Source organism: Phocoena phocoena, chromosome 3, assembly GCF_963924675.1.
Source record: "Phocoena phocoena chromosome 3, mPhoPho1.1, whole genome shotgun sequence".
NCBI classification, from domain to species: domain Eukaryota; kingdom Metazoa; phylum Chordata; class Mammalia; order Artiodactyla; family Phocoenidae; genus Phocoena; species Phocoena phocoena.
The window spans coordinates 57101909-57122499 of record NC_089221.1 but is presented as its reverse complement, the minus strand read 5'-3'; the positions used below and the strand labels follow the sequence as shown (position 1 = coordinate 57122499).

The 20591-nt window shown below is 48.9% G+C and overlaps 1 protein-coding gene across 1 annotated transcript; it reads left to right on the top strand.

Moving 5' to 3' along the window:
• The first annotated feature begins 1300 nt into the window (after positions 1–1300).
• ZNF366 (zinc finger protein 366) lies at positions 1301–19421 on the top strand. Its single transcript, XM_065875180.1, has 4 exons — positions 1301–2650; positions 5811–6002; positions 15755–15929; positions 18892–19421. Exons 1-4 carry the CDS (start codon positions 1301–1303, stop codon positions 19419–19421), a joined length of 2247 nt encoding a protein of 748 aa, XP_065731252.1.
• The last annotated feature ends 1170 nt before the right edge of the window (positions 19422–20591 follow it).

Here is a 20591-nt window from a genome sequence, read left to right as displayed (position 1 = left end):
GAAAATCACTGGTCCTTTCACCCCTGGAACCCTCACCCTGCACTGCTCAGCATGTAGTCATTCCCGGGGCCAGAGACCTGAGTTAGTCCAGAACCTATCCCAGCCCTGTCTTCAGTGGCTTGAGGCCAGACCTGACACCTGACCAGGCTGACTGGTTCTGTGGGAGCCTCTGCTGAGCAAAGGGGACCAATCCCATTCAAGCTCAGAGGATCTAGGTAGAAAGGGCTTCACTGGAAATGTGAAGTCAGCCACTTGGCTCTTTCCACTTGTATCCAAGTGAGGAGGATAGAAAACTGGCCAGGAGACGTGTGAAAGGAAGCATGGCCCCCTGATTTAGATTCCGGCCCTACGGGCTCTCCTAGACATACCTGATGCTGTCACCAGGACACAGTAACTGGTTCAGCAGGGAAATGACAGGCACCACAGGAGTCACCAACACCAAAGGCCAAGCTTTATTCTGAATGACACCAACGTGAAGGAAGAGACACAAGTGCAGTTTTAGAGACTCACGATCTTGGAATTTTTTCCCTGAAGTTGCTTCAGGTGGAGGATTAGAATTCATGAATTGCCAGGATGACTCTGTAACATTGGATTATACGCTTTTCTTAATCACATTGATTTCATCTGCTCTATATATCCCAGCAGCACACTTTGCTGGGGGTGGATACTCAGGAAGCCTGACATCTGAGTTAAGCCGTAAAGTCCCTTCTCCTGTGTGGCCTTCAATATCCCCATCCTCCAGAAGCCAAGGCCCCTAGATAGGGAGAGGCAGTGGAAATCAATTCACTTAGAGAAGAACTGCCCCTAAAAGACATTTAAAGCGCCATCTGGCAGATTCAATTCCATGTCAGGCTGAAAAGTCGCAGAAGAATGTGTTCCAGTTCTGACTCCTGCCCTGAGTGGCTGTGGGACTCAAGTATGTTGCTTCATCTCTCTGGGCCTTGGTACCCTCATCTCAGATGGGGACAATGGCCAGATGAGTTCTCAGGTTTCCTCCCAATCCAGCCCACTCTCATACCTCCCCTCCTCCACCCCCAGCTATGGTTTTGTGGCTGTGATTTACACAGGAGCCCTAGGGTCCCACTCCAGGAGGTCAGTGCTTTCCATATTAGTAACCGGGTTTGCAAGGGGGAAAATATGATATTTTAAACAGCCTTCAGATAAATGGGGAGCGGTATTAAACAAACATTACTCTTCATAAATTAGTACCGACATCTAGCCACAACTCTTTATGGAAAAAGGGATTTTTTTTTTTTTTTTAACGATAAGTTTCTTTCTCTTTAAAGGAAAATTGCCAAGGATGCAGAAGGAAATGAAGATGGTCAAAGACGAGGGTGTGCATTTCAGTTTGGGTGCGAAGAGGGCCCCCTCCTTCCCCCACGGCCTGCAGCCAGTGGTTTCCAGAGGAAGAGCTCCTCCAAGACACCCCTTCCCGGAAGCTCTCCGGGGGCCATTTTCCCAGTTCCGGTATGAGCCTCCTCCAGGAGACCTAGACGGATTCCCGGGCGTCTTTGAAGGAGGAGGGTCTCGGAAACGGAAGAGCATGCCCACCAAGATGCCCTATAACCACCCCTCGGAAGAAGCCGCTCTTGCCCTGCACCCGGAAGAGAGCAAGAACCCCGGGCCCCCGGAACTACGCCTGCTCTTCCCGCCGCCGCCGCCGCCGCCACCGCCGCCGCCGGCACGGCCCAAGTACGACTCGCGGATGATCGACCTGTGCAACGTGGGCTTTCAGTTCTACCGCAGCCTGGAGCACCTGGGGGGCAAGGCCGTCAAGCAGGAGCCCGTGAAGCCCAGCGCCACGTGGGCCGCGCCCCCTCCGTTCCTGCCCACGCCCTACCCCTATTACCCCAAAGTGCCCCCGGGCCTCGTGTTCCCCTTCTTCGTGCCCTCGGCCTCGCCCTTCCCCTTCAGCCGGCACACCTTCCTGCCCAAGCGGCCCCCGGAGCCAATGCTGCCCCGCAAAGCCGAGCCGCGGGAGAGTGAGGAGACCAAGCAGAAGGTGGAGAGGGTGGACGTGAACGTGCAGATCGACGACAGCTACTACGTGGACGTGGGCGGCGCGCAGAAGCGCTGGCAGTGCCCCACCTGCGAGAAGTCCTACACCTCCAAGTACAACCTGGTGACCCACATCCTGGGCCACAGCGGCATCAAGCCGCACGCGTGCAGCCGCTGCGGGAAGCTCTTCAAGCAGCTCAGCCATCTGCACACGCACATGCTGACCCACCAGGGCACGCGGCCCCACAAATGCCAGGTGTGCCACAAGGCCTTCACCCAGACCAGCCACCTGAAGCGTCACATGATGCAGCACAGCGAGGTGAAGCCGCACAACTGCCGCGTGTGCGGCCGGGGCTTCGCCTACCCCAGCGAGCTCAAGGCCCACGAGGCCAAGCACGCCAGTGGGCGGGAGAACATCTGCGTGGAGTGCGGCCTCGACTTCCCCACGCTGGCCCAGCTGAAGAGGCACCTCACCACGCACCGCGGCCCCATCCAGTACAGCTGCTCCGAATGCGACAAGACCTTCCAGTACCCGAGTCAGCTTCAGAACCACATGATGAAGCACAAGGACATCCGGCCCTACATCTGCTCCGAGTGCGGCATGGAGTTCGTGCAGCCCCACCACCTCAAGCAGCACTCCCTCACGCACAAGGTACTGCGGGGCCCCAGGGGAGAGGAGCGAGTCCTGGGCCGAGGGCCCGGGAGACCCGCGCTGCTTCCCGCCCCTGACACGTGTCACCCTGGGCAGGAGGCGTCCCTTACCTGAGCCCAGACGTTCTTCTTCCTCGCCTTGAAATGGGGGAGAATGAGTAGACTAGCCATCAAGCCCTTTCCCGTCTCGACTTCTGGAGTCTCAGGCGGTCCTAAGAAAGAAAGAATGCAGTTTGGAGAGGAGGGTGTGGAAGGATGAAGGCAGCAGCTGGTGCTTGGGCTGGTGCTTGTTCGCCTCCCAGAATCCCTAAAATTTTATTTCTGGAAACTTCATCCGGGGCGCTAGCATGAGGGTGCATCAGTCCCTATCTGCCCAAGACCAGCTTTGTGCCTGGGATACACGAATCGGAGCCTTCTAGAAAACTCTAGAACATTCTCTGGGTCTTTTTCTGCTAAAGTTGTGGCTACCTTTTGCTTTATTTTCTCCCTCAACTGCTTCATTTGCAGGTGGCTTTGAGGGGAGCAGAGCCTGGCCTGGGTCCAGCCGGGTCTGTGCTTCCTCCATTGAGCTTCTGCCTAGTTGGTGGCAGTGCTCTGTGGTTTGTATTATAGGAGGCATGAGAGAGCATTCTTCTCTGTTGGGTTTGGTTTTACCTTCCCCAGCCTCAGGTCTTCAAGGAGAAATGTAGGCCTGCATGTCTAAGTTCAGCCTAGTTTGCAGACAAAGCCCTGGAGTCATTCAGAATGAACTAAAACAAGGCCCCAGTGCGTTCCTGAAATCTTACCCAGCCAAGCTAACTTGGGTCTGCTTTGAGCTTCCAAGAGGGGAAGTTTGCCCCACTGAACTCTACTCTCACACCCTTGACCTCAAGTGGTTTTTTTGGCAGAAGAGACTTCTAGCAAGCCAGAGTTTCTAAAACATTCTTTCATTCTGAAAGGTCAGTGGAGGACTTTGCTCAGCCAAGATAATATTTCTGCTCAGGCATTGTGGGTTTCATTTGATAGGTTAGGACCAAATATGGACAAAATGCATGACTGCCTCGTGGGCTCTGCACAAACAGCTGCCCTGCAAAAGGCACCTTAGATGCATCCAGAGAGGAGGTGCCTGCCTAGTGCAGGAGCCATCAACAAGGAGCCTGAACTGAGAGTCAGCCACCAGGGGGGCCATGTGCTAATTCCAGGGACTCCTACATGTGTGGAAGAGGAATCAGAAATGCATTTTAGAACACATAAAAATTCTGTGAGATGGTAGAAAATGAACTCAAAATGAAGGAAACAGCCTAGTATCTGAAATAGGTCTTGTTTGCATTAGGAAGCAAAATGCATTTTAATTAAAAGAGTCAGCAAACAGTGAGAGGTAGTATTTACTGAGCACTTGCTAAGTGCCAGGTACTGTACGTCTCATTTAATCCTCTTCAACAACTGTAAGAGCTACCTATGGATATCATTACTCCAGATTTGCAGATGAAGACACCAAGCCATGGGAAGTCACCCAGCATCTCTGTCTCTAGCACCTGAGCCCTTGAACACAACTATCAAGACTACTCCCTCTTTCCCTTCACCCAGCAGCTCCGCAGGTCCCCTCTCTGAGATTTCATTGATCTCATTAAAGATACAGCAGCTTCCTTTGTTCCCTAAGCTGTGTCCAGTCTCTCATTTACTTGAGGTCTAGGCCAGCCCACATGTGAATTTTACTTTGTTCACAGAATTCTCTTTAGAGAATTCCAAAAACAGTGATAAGTAGGTGCTAACTAGATCATAACCAAGTATAGGGACAATCTTGAGAAGAAAGATGCTGAAGTAAATTTTAAACCCATCAAGAAAATAGTTTTTATTAATTTAATACTTTTAAACTCACTGTTTGAATATGCAGCACATTTAAAAAATTCATCTTCTTAGGAGGACATTAAAATTTAGATCTCTTCATTAGCGTAAATCCATACTCATCTGCAATCATCTAGACTAGACAGTATTCCAGTTAGAAAGAGTCCCCGGGTTCTCATGTCCCAGCACTTCAACTTGAGATGAGGAAACCTTCACCAGGAAAGGCTGCGGGACTCATCTAAGGTTATGCAGCCAGTAAGCAGCTGGGCAGAGACCCAAACTCACCCTTTAGTGCCACGGGCTCACCTAAACTGAGGAGTGGTACTCTCTTACCATGCCCCAAATTAAAGAAATGAAAATATAGGCAGAGGGAACCTTGGAGCCCCTCCTGCCTTAGGTCACTATGAATATCAGGCCATATGGGTTTTATAAGATACAGTTGTTAGCTAAATGACTTGTCCTAAACCTGTAATAACCTAGTTTTAATACCATGGTTCTGGGTCCTTCCAAAAAGTCATTCTGGGTCAAGATTTCTTGCAATGGCCGTTTCAGACAAGCACTGGTTAGTCAGGATTAGGTAATACTCTACTCACACCGAGAGTCCCCAGAAGTGCTTTCAGTTGAGGGCATTGATGCTTAAGTATTAAAACACTTCACAAACAGCAAGGGAACTAGAAAATCTTCTTCTTTCCCCTTTTCTAATTCAGAAAGCTTTCCTCTGCCAAATTGCTCTATCAGACAGAAGCCGGCTTGGAGGCTCCATAGCCAAATCACACAGAGGCCACTGTGGCCCGTGGGAGCCCAGGGGACCATCTCAAGAGGCGATTATCGAGTTGTAATTTTTTGAAGTGTGGATGTGAGTAGTTGTTCTTGGATTTTCAAATCCATTAATGAGAACTCAAGAGAACATTGGTTTTCATATGGGAAATGATATTATCAGTTTAGGGGGTTTTGTTTTTTCATTATCACGAAAGCCGGATTAGACTCATTTCACATACCATTCATTCCATGGTGCTCTTACCAAAGTCTTATTAATCCCTGAGAACTGTTACCATAGAATTAACCCCAGCAGCAGCAGGAACAACAAAACCAGTAGCTTTCTTTTCCTCTAGCAGTCTGGCTAGTTTATGGTTTTTAGAAGAAAAAAAGGATTACGTAATCACCACTTTTCAAGAAAATAGTGGTTTAACAAGGCTACAGGCACACCATTTGGAACTCAGCATCTTTCACCAAATCCTTCGTGGATTTATGTGGCAGAGAGAAAAGCAAAGACTACCGTCCTGATGAAAGTCGGCTACCTGCTAACCACGGTTCTTTTGCATCTTGACCCCTCCCAGGGCGTGAAGGAGCACAAATGCGGGATCTGCGGGCGGGAGTTCACTCTGCTGGCCAACATGAAGAGACACGTGCTAATCCACACCAACATCCGCGCCTACCAGTGTCACCTGTGCTACAAGAGTTTCGTGCAGAAACAGACCCTCAAGGCGCACATGATCGTCCACTCGGATGTGAAGCCCTTCAAATGCAAGGTGGGCGGCTGCCCGGGAGGAGCGTGGAGAGGGGGGGCTCAGAGGGCCGTGCAGGTGCGCAGGAAGAATCTCCAGGGAACCTTCTACTCAGTCTCATCAGAGGGACCTCTGCGGCTCAGAGAGGTCTGCGGCCAAGCCCAGGCCTGTCTGCTGCTCTGTGCCTCTCTCCACCGCAGCTGTGCCCAGCTGAGCCCTAGGAGCTGCCCCGTGTGTCTCGCTGTGGAATCGGTGCACAGGGCGTGGAGACAGCCAGTGCAGGGAGCGCTGAGGGTGGGAGGCCCATTTGGGGAATGAGGTCGTTAAAGGATGAAGGCGGTGTGAGAGCTGGTGCTCTAGAAAGCAGCAGTCAGGTGTAGCCCTCTTCCCCTTACAAGCCAGTGAGTAGAACACAGAGAGGAGTCAGAGAAGCTTCCAGCCCTGTCCCCTTCCCTTCCCACTCCCCGCCCACCCCCGGCCACCGCTCCTGCCCTCCGCACACTTGGACTGAGCACTGTAATTTGAAGGCAGGTCTCCCGGAGGGGATGGAAGAGATTCCAAGGCTAGGCCCTCAGGTGACCTCAGAGATGCTTGCGTGGGCAGAGGAACAACTGAGGTGCTTCTCGTTTATTCCTGAATATGATGGAGCATCTTCGTTACAATCTCTGTGTCACATTAACTTGGTGGGGTTTTTATTTCATGCGCTAAGGTAAAGTGTGAGCTGGAGATGTGTAAAGCCCAAGGTGCTGACGGGTACGACGCAGAAATGCTTAGGCTTCCCAGGCTGGTTCCCCTCCCCTCATTGTTTCTCTCCTCCACTTCTAAGATGAGAAGGAATCTTGCTCAGGATTGGGCAGTTTAATTCAGGGAAGGTACTGGCAAGTGACACCTCAGTCACAGGAGAGGGCTGAGGGGGAAGCAGAGGGAAATCGCCACGTTCAGATATCGTTAGAGCCTTTCTGTTTGAAATGGATTTGCCTTCTCTCTGTCCTGCGTGTCCCATGGGGTCCAAATGATATTCTTTGTCAATCCCTGTTCCTGGAGTAGGGTTCCCTGCTTCCAGGGGCTGTTCCTGCCTTAATCCCTCAGCAGCATGTCCCCCCACTTGAAGGAACCCCCTGTGAAGCTGACTTCTTTCCTGTGCTGGCCACTCCTGGACGGGGTGAGAGGGGTCAGGAGCCAGAGCTTCCCTAGACCTGTGTGGGCATTCTCCGGAGGTGGGGGAGGGAGGGGTCTCCCTCCAGCCCTTTTCCTGCCACCCACTTGTGTTTCCCCTCCTTTCCTTCAAGTTCCCAGTGGTTTGAAAGTCAATTTATGTCCATCTTGAGTGATCTGAGCTGAAGGGGGAGGAAGCTGCGTGCAGGATGGTGTACGTAATTTGCAGGGCCTGGTGGAAAATGAACACGGGGCCCCCTTGTTCAGATGCTATGCAGAATTTCAAGATGATGAAAGCAGAGCGTAAACACCAAACCCGGGACACTTCTGAGTTCAGGGCCTCGTGTGACCACATAGACCACGCAGGCCTGACTGCGGGACCCTGTGGACTCTACAGACCAGCTCTTCTGTCTCCCTTTAGACACGCCTTTGGTTTACCTTCCGCCTCGCTGAGTCCCTTGAACACTTCACTTTTTACAGAGCTGTTCCCGCCTGCCAGGGATTTACTGTCTCCTACAGTAGAGGTGCTGTCAGCGGCTCATCGTCCCTCTTCATTCCTTGTGTTGAGTTTACTCTTGGGCTTCGAGCATGAACTGTATTTTTATGAGCTGGTGGTGGGGCACATAAAGTCGTTAAAATACTCAGGAGCCATTACATAGTTCGTAGTCCCCCCAAAATCCACGTCCATCCAGACCAGCCAGCTCCCTCCTCCACCTCACCAATTCAGAGCCAGCAGTAGTGGTTCAACCAGGCAGAAAACATCCCTGAAACAGAGGGATACGTCAGGGCAGAGCCAATGGAGGAAAAGGGCTTGCCAGCTGTGTGTGATTTGGGGGCACAGAGGCAGTTCTGTTTCTCTACCTCAGGGGCCTCAGAGGGGCCTGGAGGATCTTGGACCAAGTGGTCCTTGAGGATTTAGAGTGTTCTCTCTGGTACCAGTGCATAGAGATGGGACATGATGGGCCCAATGATGCCAGGCCTCCCTTCACCCCAATGACAGCGCACCACACATGGTTCAAAGGGTGCCTGCTGGTCAACTATACAGTTCAGAAACTCAATCTGATGTCTCCTTGAGGGTGGATAAAGGCTCCAGATATCTGGTCACACCATCAAACCCCATAAGAGAGGGGCTTGTAGCATGAAATGCCAGCTGTGATAGAATACAGTTTTACTCTCCAGTGGGAGTTGGGCCTGGCACAGGAATTGGACTGGTCACCTGCACAGGTCACTTCTTCCTGATGAGCAGGTTCTCTCAGGAGACCACGGGAGGTTGGAGGCTGCCTAGAAGGCAGTATGTATCATTTGAACAAAAAGAACTGGATGTTAAAGTGTATTTTTGTCAAACTTAGGTTGCCCTTCTCCATTCTTAGACATTCCTGAAATAAGAACAGGTGTCAGTCACCTCAATCAAGAGCCTCTGTCCCCTGGCGAGTGCCAGAACATACTGCCAGGTTCTTCCTCTCTTCGTCCCCGTCTCCCTGCACAGTGCCACCTGCTTGGTGTCCTCTTCATACCATCGCCCTTCTTCATTTCAAAGGAATTTCAGAGCACGTCTGAATTTGCAGATTATGTAATGGGGCCCTGTGTATTTATAAACTAGCTCCAGGTCCCACTGTGGGATAGGCCATCTCCAGATGGTGTCCTGTGGACTTGGCTTCCTACTCACGTTGTGCTGTATTCTTGGAAATCTGGCCCTGGGTTGGGGGTTGCTGGGGTCTGAGAGTTGGGACAGGAACAGAGGGCCATTTGCCCATCACCATGCAGTTCACAGCCCTCAGAGAAGAGTGGATGGCTGGCTACACAGTGATGCTGGAGAATGGGCCCAGACAACTAAACCCGAGCTCTATTGCGGTAACGGGGAAGGGTTATTCCATTTATGGGACCGACATGGCTGGAAAAAAGAGGCAGACCTTGCTCCAGCCATATTCCAAGAGTTGGCTCCATCTCCTTTACCCCAGAACTTGCCAAAAAAAAAAAAAAGGGAGACTCTTTAAGTAACAGATTCTAATTTCCTGGGATTCTCACCACTAAAAATTCTTCCTAACATAAATCCCTCCCGCTGTGGCCACATGAACTGGTTCTCTCTGGCCCTGGCTCAGTGGAAACAGCTGTCCACAGCAAACAGAAACATTCGTTTACTGCGGGATTAGGCATTAACAATAGGATGGAAAATTCGAGGAGGAAAGGTTTCTGTTTTTTTTTTCTTCTTATAAAAAAATTACTGCCCTTCTGGGTTCTTTTGCTATTGGCTCGACTTCTGGACTCCTTGCTTCTTGGAGCCAGCTGGAGTTTCTCCAGAGACCTGCGCCTGTAGACTTAAGCCACGTTTCAGAAATACGCTTCCCAGATTCTTTGCAAGCACGCAGGGGTTGACTTGGATGCTCTCCTCGTAGCATCCACACTCCATAATAGCAAAGAACCAGCTGCTGTCTTTGGGAAACCTGTCCAGGAAAAGCAGTCATCCAGAATTTCCGGGACAAATTCTCCTTTGAGATGGGTGAAGCCGGGAGCTGCCGATGTTATGAATCACCAGGTCATCTGCAGCCTGGCCCAAAGCAGAGGGCTGAAGGCTGAGGCAAGAACACATAGAAAAGGATGAGGTCTCCCTGAAAAGGGTCCCCGCCGCCTCCGCCAAACTGGCTCCATCTCCCCTCCAGCTCTTGGATGCTCCATCGGGGGAGAAACCCAGTGGGGACTTACAGGGGCCCAGTGCTTGGGATCAGGGTTCTCAGGCTGGCATCGAGGGGGTTAAGGCAGTGACCAGATAGCAGCCTTTTGGCAGCAAAGCCCTCCTCAGCAGAAGGAAGGATATAGCTGTATGAACTGCCTGCTTAACAATGCCCCGCATGTCCCCAGGGGCCCGCCTGCAAATAGATTTCATCTTGCTTTCTCTTGTACTTTTCAAAGCTTCCTGTTTTCTCACGGTCCTTTTGGACAGTTTACAGTCTCTCTCTCCCTCCCTCCCTCTCTCTCCCTTTGAGGAAAGGAACACCCTTCTTATTAAAAGAGAGAGAGAGAGAGAAGGATGTAAGGGAAGGGCAGTTTAGCGGAGGCCATTCTCCGAGGCTGCAGGCTGCAGCTCTTTGACCTTTCCTCTCAGAATAGGGAAACACAGGCTTCCTGGTGCATCGCAGTCTCAGTAGTGTGCCTCTTTTTGGCTTTGTGGGCCTCTGGCCCCAGCCCAGTGGTTGCCCACTGCCATCACTCTGCCTCTGTGCACAGCGACTTCTCTGTGACTCTGGCTGTCAGCGCTGTGTCTGGGACTCACAGGAAGTTGCCTGGACCCGGGAGGGAAGGGGCGTCAGGAGGCCAGAATTAGGAGCTTCTATGAAGATAAGGGGACAGGGCCTCTGCCAGCTGTTTAAAGGGCTGACGGAGGATCGGAGAGCCAGATAATAGGCTCCCCGAAGCCTGCAATCTAGGATGAATCTTCTCTTTCCATCCACATTCCCAGGGCTGCCTCAGCCACACCTGCTTACATTTCTCTTATGCCTCAAGTAACCTGGCAGGTATTTACTCAATACCTAAATATTGAGGTCCTTCCTTAATATTCCTTCCACATAATTTGGTTTAAAAAGACAGTACCCTTATCCACAAAGAACTTACCATTTCTAGAATGTAAAATGTACATGATAATGATAGTAATAAGAGCTAGTATTTATTGAGCTCTTACTATTTGCCAGTCTCTTTACCTGAATCAAAAACCTTCATAGGAGGGGCTTCCCTGGTGGCTCAGTGGTTAAGAATCCGTCTGCCAATGCAGAGGACATGGGATCGAGCCCTGGTCCAGGAAGATCCCACATGCCGCGGAGCAACTAAGCCCATGAGCCACAACTACTGAGCCTGTGCTCCAGAGCCCACGAGCCACAACTACTGAAGCCCACGTGCCTAGAGCCTGTGCTCCACAACAAGAGAAGCCACTGCAGTGCGAAGCCCGCGCACTGCAATAAAGAGTAGCCCCCTCTCACTGAAACTAGAGAAAGCCCGTGTGCAGCAACAGGAAGACCCAATGCAGCCAGAAATAAATAAATTTTTTTTAAAAAAAGGCTTCATGGGAAACTAAGATTATCATCGACATTTTACAGAAGAGAAAATGGAGCAAGTTCTGTATCCCTCTGGGGTTTCACCACTGCCTCTCTGTTCTGCCATCTCAAAGCCTAATGATCCATGCAACCCATTTTTAAAGGACAGTTCAAAACATTTGTTCCAATTTTCTATTACATTTTGAGGTCCATCTCTCTCTCTCTATTTATTTATTTATTTTGGGCTGCATTGGGTCTTTGTTGCTGTGTGTGGGCTTTCTTTAGTTGCGGTAAGCAGGGGCTACTCTTCGTTGTGGAGCACGGGCTTCTCATTGCGGTGGCTTCTCGTTGCGGAGCACAGGCTCTAGGCTCAGGGGCTTCAGTAGTTGTGGCGCACAGGCTCAGTAGTTGTGGCTTGCGGGCTCAGTAGTTGTGGCTTGTGGGCTCCAGAGTACGGGCTTCAGTAGTTGTGGCACATGGGCTTAGTTGCTCTGCGGCATGTGGGATCTTCCCAGACCAGGGGTCAATCCCGTGTCCCCTGCATTGGCAGGCATATTCTTAACCACTGTGCCACCAGGGAAGTAAGCAACAGACTTCCACCTCTCTCTTTAAAAGTAGGTATAAAAGTGGGTATTGGTGGAAAAACTGGTATTTAATGTCAGAAGCACACTGATACTGCTCATTAGAGCAACTGAGAGTTCAAAAGGGCTGGACTGGTTGAGATGACCACCTGCAAGATGACATCTGACTCCTTATCACTCCAGCAGCTGCCTGTACCAATACCGTGCCTTTAATCTCCACAGACCTTGGCAGCAGGTGATTCAGCAAGTCTGGACTTGGGCAAGCTCTTAGCCTCATGTCTCATGATGAAAGCGGGCCTTGTAGATGACAGCTTTTCCCAGGAGAGGAAACTAGAGTTTTGATGCTCCCTCCCAACTTTTCTTCCTTCCCGTTCCTCTCCTCTACTACAAGGATTCTGCTTAGAGCTCACTCACACTCAAACCCCACCTGAGGGTGCCATCTTCAATTGCCCCAATCCTCCTTCTGTGGCCCCTCTTCACTCATGGGGACTGAGAGACCTCTCCAAACTTCACAGACACAAAATATATCCATTCATTTGTGTACAGTTATGTGAGGACAATCCTCTGAGAAGGATGAAGAGGCCAGGTGTTCTGGATAAGGACCGAAGGGCTTTGTGGAGGGGTCAGAGGCTGAGAGGAAGAAGCTAAGGGTCCCAACTGCTGAGATGTGAGTGGTGTCCAAGTACTTCAGGTCCTGAGTTAATTGTTTCTGTCCTTCTGCCACTGAGGATTTTGGTTTGCAAACTAATGTGTATAGCTTTAAAGGGGGCACGAGAGAGAGTTGGCGATGGCTGCTTTGTGGAATTTTTGCATAAGGACGTGATATTTTTCCTGACTTGGTTGTTTATTTCCTAACCATATACTTAGATATTCATTAAGTGTTACTACGTGTGTAGCCCTGTGCTTGATACTGGGGTTGGCCTCAGAGAAGAGGAAGGTAGTTCTTATGTTTCTGAATACTACCTGGGACAACTTTTAGTGCCCTAAACATCTTTCAGAGTTGACACATTATTGCTTAGCCCTGGGAAAGCTCTCCATTGGCTATCAGTAGGCTATCATAAACCATGAAGGGTAACTCTGGTATATAAAAATTAAATTTTATCCACAGCAACAAAATTAGTCTTCTTTACCAATCACACATCAGATAATATAGCTGACCAGCCACGTTCCACAGTGCATCTTCTTCCCTGAGGCTGTAGGCCTTGACTTCAGGAGACAATATCATTTATTAAAATGATACAACATCCTAATGTCCCCATATACCACGAAAATGTCCCAGGAAGCTCAGTACTGAATGAATTGATCCAGAAAAGCATTAGAGTAGAAAACACACACTCAGCTATGATGATCATAAAAGGTTGCTTTTCTGAGGCTGCGGAAGAATCTGGAAAATACCCAGCAGTAGCCCTCTTTATGTGTGCACATGTGTGTTGGGTGGAGGTAGGGTGACGGGGGAAGGGAGCTGCGACCTCAGGCAGGTGAATTACAGGATCTGCTCTAACCCCGGAGTTACAGCAGTTGCAGCAGCAACAAGCAGTGGATCATTGTCACAATAGTAATAGTTACTGTGCCTGTAGTTTAAGGTTGATTGAAGTGTCTGAAAATATTTAATGAGGAGACTTTATTTTTGTGTCAAAACAAAAACAAAAGGCATGCCACGTATTCTTCAAGGTTAGACTAAAATTTCTTCTCCTTTATAAAACCCATTCAGACCAGTCCAGCTTCTAATACTTCAGCAACCACAGATGATAACTAAAAGTGGAATATCACCCTCCATGGAAGTCATTGAAGGAAAGAGGAACCCATTTCTTCCTTCAGTTCTCTCCGTCTGGCCTATAGGACCATGAGACCCATCCAGGCTTGGACTACTGCAGTGGCCTAATTGACCTTCCAGTCTCCATCTCCCCTCCACCTACATGTCTTGTGCTTAACTACCCATGGCTTTTGCTGCTTTCAGATCTTCTGCTGCGATGTGCCTCATCCCTTCACTCACTCAACAGAGGCTTACTCAGGAACTATCATGTGTCAAGCCTGGTGCTAGGCAGGGATTATAACCAAAAGGCAGGCAGAGCCTTCAGAGATGCTGCAGTCTGATGAAGGACAGCTCAGCTCAGCAAGTCCAGCAGCAGCATTGCCCCAAACAATCCGAACTGTCCCATGAACCAAATGAGATATATCTGTTCTAGAATGACCCATGACTGGAAGTACCGAATGTAGAAGCTCTAGATGCAATTTTTTGTTTTCTTAGGATGGAGAACTGGATAAGCTAAGCTAATAAAGAGAACTCTACCAGAACTCTCACACATGGGCAAAACTGAGCCAGAGGCTGATAGATCTTTATAAATTGTCTCGGTTGAGAATAAAGAGAAAGCATGTATCCATACTTTCCCCTAAATTAGACCCACTCTCTCAGCTTTTCCCCTCTTGGGTCACCTTTTCCAAATGAATGTGGTGAGGGGTGCTCTGAATACTGAGTGTGGGGTACCAGTATGCTGAGTTCATTCTCGCTAGTAAGGAAGTAAAAAGGGAAAAAGTACGTAAAACCCCCAAATAGGAATCATTTAAAAATACAGAACCAGCTGTTTATTATTCACGCATGGATTATCTGTGACAAATCTGTAATCCCAGGATGGCTTCCTCTTCCTTCCCCGCATTCTTTTAGGCTAATCTCCCAAGGTCACAGTTGTTAGGTGTACCCATTCTTCCAAGGCCAGCTCAGCTCTCACCTCCATAGCCACCTGAAGAAAACACTGTCTTCATTAATAAAAGTTCACCCCAGAACCTCCACGATGGCCCTGAAAACATCTCTCGGTGAGAAAGGAAGACCGGTGTCAGCTTCAGAGGATGCCGTACCCCTCATCCTCTCTGGGCAACTCTTGCTTCATATCGCTACCCTCACGACATGGGCCTCTGAGGGTGGGAAGGGAAAAGGGAAGGAGAATGCTCCTCCCTTACTGCTCTGGCCCCAGCATAGACACAGAATCCTTCTTTGCATTCCTCACAGCACAGTCAAGGAAGGGCTGGAGCTTCCAAACCCTGCTGTACTGAAGCTTGGGGACAAGAAAAGCAAGGAAAGCACCCCAGAACAACTGCTTCTGTCTTACACCATCTGCATCTGCACACATTGCCTTTGAAAAGGCAGTTCTGTTCTTCCCAGAGGAGCTGGAGAACTGCTGTGGTCCATCATGTATTTGCAATTTGATGGAAATAGAAATTTTTAAAAGTGAATAAAATATGTTTGCTTTTTGTATACCTAGGATGATATTTTCAGTACTTCAGATCTCTACCCAGAGAAAAGACACACTCCTTCCTTTTAACTCTGAAATCCGTCCCCAAAGTTAGCGAGTTTAAAAATTAGAAAAGCATTGCCTGATACAGTCTAACGGAAGAGTTATACTGGGGGGACACAGTGTGATGTGGTGATTGACGGTGTGGCCTCTGGTGTCCGAGGACCTGAGTTTATTATCCCGGCTCCAGCTGTGAGCCTTGGCCAGTCTTTACTCTTAATCCCTCAGTTTGTCCATCTGTAAAATAGGGATGAGAACAGCACCCATCTCGTAGGACTGATGTGGGTTAAATGAGATATTCCATGGCAGACTTGGGACAGTGCCTTCCATATTGTAAACACTCCATAAATATTAAACAAGTCACCGTATCCTTATCATTCAAGTGAAGCACACTTTGAGCAATTGCTTTCAGAGTAGCTTTTCTCCTTTCCAAAAGGTTGCGTTCAAAAGAAGCTTTAATAGCTTTGCAGTTTTTACCTTGAGTTTAAAAATCCCAATACAACAGGAGTAAAATCTCGTGAATCCAACCCTACCTGTTCTACCTCTGAGCCTGGGCTCGATCCAGCCCCTCCTTGACTTCCATGGGGACAGTTTCTTTGGAAGCGACTTAAAAATGCCAAGATCCAGACAAAGTAGCGACACATCCGTCCTCACACAGGCCTGGGTGTGGTCACCTGGGCAGGGTCCCCGCCTTTGAGTAACCTGTGTTCTCTTCATCACTGTCTTCACAGCTGTGTGGGAAGGAATTCAACCGGATGCACAACCTAATGGGCCACATGCACCTGCACTCTGACAGCAAACCCTTCAAGTGCCTCTACTGCCCCAGCAAGTTCACCCTGAAGGGGAACCTGACACGCCACATGAAAGTGAAGCATGGGGTCATGGAGCGGGGCCTCCACTCTCAAGGTAATCACCCTTCCAGGCCAGTGAGGAACAAATGGGAGCTGAACTTGTCTTTAGGGAGCTTTACTTTGGGGGGTTATTCTTACCGTCATAAAAGGGAGCATAATTCTCAAGACCACAGCAGAGTAGTGGGAGCAGGTTGTCAGTGTTGCCGTAACACACGTAAAGCTGGTATCTGAAGGTAGTAAGTAAAAGTGAATTTTAGGAGGTAGATTAGAATATCATAATGATGCCACTCGGTACCACTATTAGTTCTTTGTTCCAGACCCTGCAGCAGGTGCTTGGTCTCTGTGAATCTTTATAGTAACTCCAGGGTGGAGGAACTTCTGTTATGAGGCTTTGAAATATTAACTTGCTCAACTGAAAAGTAACAGACCGAGAATTTGAACACAGACCTTTCTGACTCTAAAGCCTTATTGTATCGTCCTTATCGCACTGCCGTTAAGGGGCAGGTCTGCAAGTTCTGCTGTCAGCAGAAGTGTGTCTGTAGCAGGCTAGGTCTCGTCTATCTGTTCACAACCAGAAACTCGCAAGGACAGTTTTCCTGCTTGGTAGGGCTGATTGGCCCATAGGCAGAGTAGTGAGTCTCCCTAGCTGAGCCCTAACTGAACTGATGAAAGTTTCTGCCTCCTTCATCTTCTCGGTCCCTTCCTTGGCAGTGAGGAGTTTATGTTCCACATGTACTGGGTTCAGTAGGTTGTCCTTCAATAAATGGGCAGTAAATGCTCTCTGTCCAATGCAGTGTGCTATATGCCATGGCAGATACGAGGGGAATGAGACTCTCTTCATTCGCCCTCTGGGAGGTCTGTGTGTGGGGAGAGAAGACACACATATATGTAACTTACAATATCATGCTAACTGGCTGATATGTTCCGATTCACATACGATCCAAGCACAGGGTGATGCACTTAGATTTTAGTGCTCGTTCCCAATATTCCACAAAGTAGACTGTGTAATTCTCATTTTATGTAAATGGAGACCAAGGCCGAGAGGTGTTACATAAACTGCTCAAGGTCAAACAGCAAGTCTGAAGGCAGAACTGAGATTCTGGCTCAAGCCAGTGCTTATTGCACTGGGTAAAAACATGGCGGGGGGGGGCGTTGTTCACGTTTGCTGCTTCTCCCACCCCTTTACAAAAGAGGTGGTCAACTAGGCACCCGTATTCATGAATGGGATGCACGCGTGCACACCCAGCATGAAACAAAATGATGGTAGCTTTCAGATTTCTCAAACACCCGCTGAGTTTATGGTGACTCCTGGTTGAGAGGAAACTGTGATCATCATAAAACAAGGCCTGGAGTTTGTACAAAAGCCCTGAAAAAGTTCTGGTTAAAAAACAAAAGCACTTTATTTCCCTGAGAATGTTCTTTTTCTGAATCATTCTTTGCATCTCTGGTTGCCTGAGCTACTTCCCAAGCTAGGCCTGGATTCTTCCAGAATAGGTGAAGTATGCTCAGTCACCAGGGCTAGAGACATAGGAGGTGATGAGGAGACAGTCCTCCGTCTGAAAGCCTGACTTGGTCACCAGGACGTACCCCATATGGATACTCATATCGTAACAGGCAAACTAAAGACTGTCATTCTTCTGGACAAATCAAGAGTGTCACCATATATCAGAGAGTTGCTCTGAAAGTTTTTAACAGACTTTCAACAATTTTAATGTTTTCAACTACAAAAGGTGTTAGCATTTCTTCACTCTAGGTTTTGAAATGGCTCAAAAATCAAGACCCAGATTAAAGAGATCCTCCCCGTGCCCCTGACAAGATTAAAGCTACAGACAGCTTCATTGCCTGACCACACCATAAAGCAGGCAGCATTGGACCTCGGCTTCCTTTGTGCATCCCCACCCCAGAAGCCTGCTTCCCCCTGTGCAGCAGGGTCTGGCCGCACCCCAGCCCCCTCCCTCCTGTCCCTCTCTTCAGTCCTCCCCACCTGGTCCTCAGGGCCTGGCTGCTGGCTTACCACGGGCAGACACCTCCAAGATCAAATCAGGTGGAGCCCTACCACATGCCTGTCGGCTGCTGAAAAGTCCATCCCTACAAGGGCCTTCAAACTGAAACTAACAATGAGACCCTCTTACATCACTGTGCCCAACAGCAAGGACCCTTGTGGTGGGACACAAGGGCTTTTGAGCTCCTCAGAGGACCTTCCTGCGCCCTCCCTACCTACTCTGTCTGTGCTCAGGGGGCCCAGTTATGGGGTGGCCCCCTTGGTCCCAAATGGAATATCTGGGGTTTTTTGCAAGTAGAAAATATCTCTATTATTGTTTTATTTTTTTTCTTATGGTAAAATGTGTGCTCACTGTTAAAATAAAAAGAAATATATTTGAAGTGAAAAGGAAAATGTAAAAATCACCTCATAGTTAATCATTTTTGAGATTTTGGCGTATGTCCTTCCAGATATTTTTTGATATATAAAATAGAATCTACACTATTAATATATATGCTAAATAATATATATGATAAATATATATTTCTTTTACTTAAAGTATATAGAGAATACCTTTTATGATCAGTAATAGGTCTCTACATCTTCTACACATAGAAGTACCTTCTACACACATAATACCTTCATTGTATGGAGGTACTATCATTTATTTAAACAAACCTCTATCGTTAAATTGATCATTGTTTTCACAGTCTCACTATTAGAAGCGTGGTGATGAGCATCCTTACATATTCATTTTGTGCACCTGCCAGACTATTTTCATAGTTTAAATTCTCAGTGGTGTAACTGCTGAGTCAAAGGTGTGCTTATTTTTAAAGCTTTTCTTGCATGTTGCCAAATTCCCCTGAAAGGAGTCGTACCGATGTAGACTCCATCTATGACAAGGCCCATCTCTCTACAGCCTTCCAGGGGATTTCTCTGTTTTTCAAATGCAAAAGCAAGCTACACTAACCGGCCCTGGGTTCCGCCCAGCGACCTGAACGTTTCCCGGGGCCTGAACGTGCCTTTGCTCCGGCAGGTTTTGGAAGGGGGAGAGTTGCCGGGGCGCAGACGGCGGGGGGCCTGAGGAGCCTGCAGCAGGAGGAACCCTTCGACCTGTCCCAGAGGCGCCGGGCCAAGGGCCCGGCCTTCCAGCCGGACGCGGAGAGTGCCAGGGGCAGCTCCTGCCACGAGGAGGAGGATGACGACGACAACTGCTGCGAGGCGGGGCGGGACAGCCCGGGCCTCGGCCCCCGCAGCCCGCTGCTCTGCGCGCCCCAGGACCTGTCCGCCAAGGCCGACCCGGGCCCCAGGGCGGAGGCGCAGGGGGGGGAGGATGCACCGCAAGGGGACCTCCAGCCGAAGAGCCGGGCCAGCCCCGGGCCCGAGGGCGTCCGGGAGAGAGAGTTTGCCCGCAGAGACGAGTGTCCCGGCCTCCTCCGGGCCCTGCAGAGAGCTCGGCGGGGCCCCTCCTTTTCTGATTACTTGTACTTCAAGCACAGAGATGAGCGTTTAAAAGAATTACTGGAGAGGAAAACGGAAAACCAAGCAGTGCTTTTAGGGATCTAAGTGGACGGTTTAAACATTACACTTGGAAAATGAGCACTAGGCTGTGCAAGTACAGCTTTCCGCATGAGCTCTCATTTGCTGGAGGCCGGAGAAGGGCACGAATCTTTACAAATGGCTCAGACTAAGTGAGCAGGGACGTCCTCACTCATGTAAATGCTTCTCAGGTCATTCGTTGGGCCCTTGATTTTTAACACACATGCAAGGTCTTCTTCAATGTTATTTCGTGGATCTCCAGTGTAATAAACTGTACATATTCTTCTAGACATCTAACTGTAAGCTGATGCTGAGGTGCTTTTAGAAATTATATCTTCCATTGACTAATACGGTAAATTTCTTTCTAGTTGCAAAAATATGGTGCTTGACCTGTTACCTTATTAATGACTCTTTAGTTGAATGTGTAAAAGGTATAATATTTTTCCAGATAGATGAAAATATGAATAGTTGTGTATAGTTTAAAATTTGCTATATTAAATAATCAAAAAACGCCAGAAATGACACAGGAGGGTGAGTTATTGAAGAGGACGTTCTCAAGTAGTTGCTGCAGATATAAGATAACATTTCAAGAGAATAAGAATAGTTTTGACTAAGGAAAAAACAGCAATACTTAGATTCCTGCCTGGGTCTGCCTCATTTGGCTTCTGCTACCTTCATCAGATGTGGCATTTGGAGCATATTTTCAGATAGCCCGACAGTGCTCAGCGTCTACAGGCTACCTCCTGAAGACCTTGCTCGAGGCTTCATGCCCCATAAAGCAGCTGCAGGAAGAGTTGTCACCCCATGAGCAGTGGATTTCTCCTCAGTGCTGGAGCTGGGTGTGTGTGGGGGGGAGGAATTCTCCCTGAAATTTAAGCTCTAACTTATTTAGAGTATTAGAATAACCATAGGCTAGTCACTGGTAAAGGATTTTCTGGGCTGTATTCTCAATGCTACCTGAACATTAGAATCATCTCAGGGAGCCTTTTAAAAAATACCAGTGCTGGGGCCTGACCCCCTGAGGTCCTGATTTAATTGGTCTAGGGTGGAGCTCTAGCACTGGTTATTTTCCAAGTTGCCCCAGATGACTCTTATGTGCAGCCAGGGTTGAGAAAGACTGACTAGGCTAAAATAGTGGCTCCCAAGACCCCCTCCCAGGCACTCCATAAATATTTCAGCTTCTGGCTTTAGACTCAT